This window comes from Hipposideros armiger, unplaced genomic scaffold (assembly GCF_001890085.2).
Source record: "Hipposideros armiger isolate ML-2016 unplaced genomic scaffold, ASM189008v1 scaffold_813, whole genome shotgun sequence".
Classification (NCBI taxonomy): domain Eukaryota; kingdom Metazoa; phylum Chordata; class Mammalia; order Chiroptera; family Hipposideridae; genus Hipposideros; species Hipposideros armiger.
In genome coordinates, this window is record NW_017732163.1 from 411,520 (window position 1) to 416,770 (window position 5,251).

At 39.2% G+C, this 5,251-nt stretch overlaps 1 protein-coding gene across 1 annotated transcript in view; it reads right to left on the reverse strand.

Moving 5' to 3' along the window:
• Positions 1 to 923: 923 nt before the first annotated feature.
• LOC109374338 (zinc finger protein 471-like) overlaps positions 924 to 5,251 on the reverse strand; it is a 23,842-nt gene continuing 19,514 nt past the window's right edge. Inside the window, 3 exon segments of the mRNA XM_019628862.1 lie at positions 924 to 2,515; positions 2,518 to 3,309; positions 4,645 to 4,740. Of these exon segments, the coding sequence (XP_019484407.1) occupies positions 1,293 to 2,515; positions 2,518 to 3,309; positions 4,645 to 4,740 (2,111 nt within the window). The 3' untranslated portion in view covers positions 924 to 1,292.

The window sequence follows — 5,251 nt, forward strand, 5'->3', positions numbered from 1 at the left end:
TGAGTGAATATACAGACACCTTTACAATGTTGAAACTTCCATCTAGAAACCTGTGTGGATCTTCACTTATTTAGAGCCTCTGTTCTTTCAACAGAGTAACTTCCTTTCTCCGTATAACCATGAGTAAATTCATCTATAATTTCATTTTTTTTCCCTGGGGTTGATAACAGAGTTGAGTTAGCCTCATGAAGAGAGTGGAATATTTCTAATATTTTTTCTTTTAAAGATTTTACTGGGGAATTGGGGAAGGGGGAACAGTGTTGGGGAATTGGGGAAGGGGAACAGCCAAGCTATCCTTCAATCTTAGTTGTGGAGGGCACAGCTAGCTCAGCTCCCAAGTCCAGTCGCCATCTGGCTGCCTGTCAACAGCTCATGGCTGCTCAGCTCAGGGTGCTGTGTTCAATCTTAGTTGGGGGTGGGCGTAGCCCACCATCCCATGCGGGAGTCAAACCAGAAACCTTGTTAAGAGCATGTGCTCTCACCAGCTGAGCCATCCTTCCACCTGTTGCCAGCTCAGCGGCAGCTCAGCTCAGGTGCAGCTCACTGGCCCATGTGGGAATTGCACTGATGACCCTGTTGCTCAAAGCTCTTGCTCTTAACCAACTGTGCCACTCGGCCGACCCCTAATATTTTTTTTCTATACTCTACAAAAGCTTAATTAGTGCTTCCTTGAAAGTTAAGAATCTATGAAACCAGGTGACTTTAAATAGTGATAGACTATTCAAGTTCTCTATTTCTTCACTTTTAGATATTAGTAATATTTATTTTTTTTCCCCTGGACTAAACAGTGTCTTACATTCTTCCCAGCAAGTTCAAATTCATTTTCTCTAGTCCTATCGACAGTTCCAAACACAACCAAAAACGTATTCTATGCATCAAGTCATACTGAATTTCCTCACCACCAAAGGAACACAGCCTCAAAGTCATGGGAAAGCCACTGTATTACTTTATTATAATATTAAGCTTTAAACATACTAATGCTAATCCTCATCAACCCCCATAAGATGTAATTTCAGTTCCAAAATTGTTATGATATTCTAGCACTGATACACTGCTTTCCAGAATTTATTGTTTAAAAAGAATGTTTAAACAGACTGAAAAATACTGACCTAACATTAAACAAGTACTCAGAGTCAGGCACTATACTAAGTACTTTATGTGCATTGACTAGTTTAAACTTTCATTACAGGGTTTAAGAGGAGAGTAATACAGTTAGAATTTTTAAAGACCACTGTAGCAGCAGTGTGAAAAATGAACTTGAAAGGAACAAGATGATGCAAGGGAACCAGTTCTTACACAATTGGAATAGTCCAGGTGAAAGGAATGTGTTTTGAGCGAGGGCAATGAGACTTGAAAGGGGATGAATTCCAAAAATATTTAGCAGATATATCCACAGACCTTGGTGACATAGGGGGTGAGGAAGAGCTGGGTGCCTGAGCTGACTCTGTGGCATGAATTTTCTGATGATAAGCAAGGTGTGCACTTTGTCTGAAGACATTGACACACTTCTTATATTCATAAGACCTCTCTCCAGTATGAATTCTTCTATGTTGATTAAGGTGTCCAATCTGGCTAAAGGTTTTTCTACATTCCTTACATTCATACAGTTTTTCCCCAGAATGGATTCTCTGATGAACAGTAAGGGATTGACGATGGCTAAAGGCTTTGCCACATGCACTACACTCATAAGGTTTCTCCCCAGTGTGACATCTTTGATGACAAATAAAGGATGATTTTGTCCTAAATGCCTTCCCACATTCAATACATTCAAAAGGTCTTTGGCCTGTGTGAAGTCTCTGGTGCTGAGCACAGGATGAACTATCACCAAAGGCCTTTCCACATTCAGCACATTTATAGGGTTTCTCTCCAGTATGAACTCTATGATGTTGAATGAGGCAGGTAGCCTGGCTGAAGGCTTTCCCACATGCCTTACACTCATAAGGCTTCTCTCCAGTATGAGTTTTATGATGTTGTGCAAGGTGCGCACTCTGGTTGAAGACTTTACCGCATTCCCTACATTCATAAGGTTTCTCTCCAGTATGAATTCTCTGATGAGTGGCCAGCTGTGAACTGATGCTAAAACCTTTTCCACACTCCCTACATTCATAGGGTTTCTCACCAGTATGAATTCTCAGATGACTAGAAAGGTGTATACTCTGCCTAAAGCCTTTCCCGCACTCCTTACATTCATAAGGTTTCTCTCCAGAATGCACTCGTTGATGTTGAGTGAGTGAAGCACGATGGCTAAAGGCTTTTCCACAGATATCACATTCATAAGGTTTCTCTCCTGTGTGAATTCTCTGATGTACAATAAGGGATGAGCTGTAGCTGAAGGTTTTTCTACACACGCTACATCTGTAGGGTTTCTCTCCAGTATGGATTCTCTTATGTTGAATAAGGCCTACGTGATCACTGAAGGCTTTCCCACAATCAACACAATCAAAGGGTTTCTATCCAATGTGATAATATCTCCAGTGACGAATAAGGGCTGTGTTCTGCCTGAAGGCTTTCCCCTATCAATACATTCATAGGGTCTTTTGCCAGTGTGACATCTTTGATGTCGTGCAAAGGATGAGCCATCACTGAAGGTCTTTCCACATTCCTTACATTCATAGGGCTTCTCCCCAGTATGAATTCTCTGATGCTGAGCAAGGTGTGCAGGCTGGCTGAAGGCTTTTCTACATTCCTTACATTTATATGGTTTTTCTCCAGTATGAATTCTTTGATGCTGAATAAGGTGTACATTTTGGCTGAAGGCTTTCCCACATTCTTTACATTCATAGAGTTTCTCTCCAGTATGTATGCGGTGATGTTGAGCTAGGTGCTGACTCTGGTTGAAAGCTTTCCCACATTCCTTACATTTATATGGCTTTTCACCAGTATGAATTCTCTGATGAACAGTAAGAGATGACCTCTGGGTGAAGGTTTTCTCACATTCATTACATTTAAAAAGTTTCTTTCCTCCGTAGACTCTCTTGTGTTTTTTCACTATGGAATTTTGGGGAAAGTTCATTTTATCAGACTTGTGATTATAAACATTCTCTCCTGCATTGTCTAGATAGAAAAATTTCCCAGATTTGTTATATTTGTGGTCTATTTCTTTAGTAAGGGTTTTTTTATGAGTTAGTGTTTCTTGCCTGATAAATGTCTCTTGACTTACCAGCTGCCTTTCATCAAGATCTTCACCTTTCCAATCTTCTCTGAAAGTGGAATGCTCAAGTCCATAGCTTGTAATTCTCTCCATTAACACATCATCATACATAAATGGCTTCAGAGATAATTCTTGTGTCTCATATCTAAATTCCCAATCTGAAAGACATCAAAAAAGCAAATGTTTCCTTTCATGGGCTATAACAAAGGAAATATTAAACATGGAAAAGGGGATTAAAAATAATGAATCCCCACAAAATCTATTATATACAGGCATGTCAACTGAAAAATTGCAACAAGACCAAAGAATGAGAGTTCATAGAGGAAGATGAACAGGTGATTAAGAAAATTAAACCATAGGATAATGAGGTCCTAGAGAAGTAGTCTGCCAGGAAATAATATTTTATGCCTGTATTAATTAACAGACTATAAATTAAGCTCCCTTCCTCATTCTGTCTCACTTCTAATTGATTTGCATAACAGCTAGGTTAACTGTTTAAATACCAATATCATCACAGCAATAGCATCCATACTGCTGCTCAAAGATCTCTATAGATTCCCAGCAACCGCAGTTCCTTCTGCTTTGTGACTTCCCTTGGGGTTTCGGTGAGATCCTAGAGTTCTCTTTTCATACTCAGAAAATAATATACCTGTGAACCATCTTCATGTGCTTCCATATAGTGAACTCTTCATTTCTCAAAGATCCTGGAACTTGAGACTGCAGATAAGGAATTTTTTCATTTACCTATTTACTTCTCAGGCCACATTTTAAGGGGATTTTGCCATGTGTGCTTTTGAAGAAACTATTTTTATAGTAATATGAGGGTTGGCATCACTATTATTAACCTTCTTTTAATTTCCTGCCACATAAGCAACTTTCTTGCCTTGTGACCCAGACTATAAATCTTGAAGAAGGAATAAATGTGCCTGCTATGAACACTGGACCCATCTCCAAAGCTGAGAGACTCATATCTTAACATACCTGTAACGTACTTGAAAACACCTGAGTACCTCGCATAGTTTAGAAAACTCTGGACTAAAGTATAGTGAAAAAGCTATAAAGTGAATTAGGATAAGGCTGGAGAAGTAGAAAATCACGGATCACCGAGGGGCTGGCAGAATTTGGATTTTTCTTATTTGTAACAGGAAACCAAAGATTTACAGCAGCAGAGTATGTTATAATTGCAAGCAGCACCTAATTTTCTATTAAGAAAGATTTAAGAAACCAAGAAGCTTATATAAATCTGTATGGCAAAAAGAAAGAGGGGGTGGAAAGGAGTTGGATAAAGATTTTTGCAAAGTGAGTTATTAGTTGAGAGTCAAGTAGAAGAGAATATATTTGGAAAGTCCAAGCTAAGCAGTAGCATTTCAGCTTTTCCCCCAGGCCTGGAAGGCTTGAAAAGACTTCTAACGTGTAAGTGAGGAGGATCACCTTTGAAAATGGCTGAGCCATTACTTGGAAAGGATTCCTCTATCTGGTTCTTCCACACTTACCTGAGAATGGGCTTCCTGTCATCTCACTCTTCATCTCCCAAGGCTCTTTCCCTTGCTCCAATAAGGAGATCACACATGGCTTAGAGATACAAAGTCCTGCATGCAAAACAAAAAACAAACAAACAAAAAAACAAAAAATACCCATGAAAATTGGCCATGTTTTGGGTATTTCAGACTCTAAGCCAGTCCCTTAATTCTGATGGAATAACATAACAGGAATGATTAGATCAATGGGTACAGAACATTTTAAGGACACATGACAAACCTTTTCGCATAATCTAGTGAGATTGCCATCAGTCAACTCTAAAAGTTAGACAATTTTCTAAGGGTCCAGGGGCAGAAATTAACCCAGCATTTTCAGAGGATCATCTGAGAGCAGTAAATGAGTATAGTAAAGGGCCCCTGGAGACAGAGTTTGGAATTTGAGTCAAGTTAATTAACTGCTTTAAAAAAAAAGTCAATACTTGCTAATTCGAAAAAATATATGTACCCCTATGTTTACTGCAGCGCTATTCACAATAGCCAAGACTTGGAAACAACCGAAATGCCCATCGGTAGATGACTGGATTAAGAAACTGTGGTACATTTATACAATGGAATATTACTC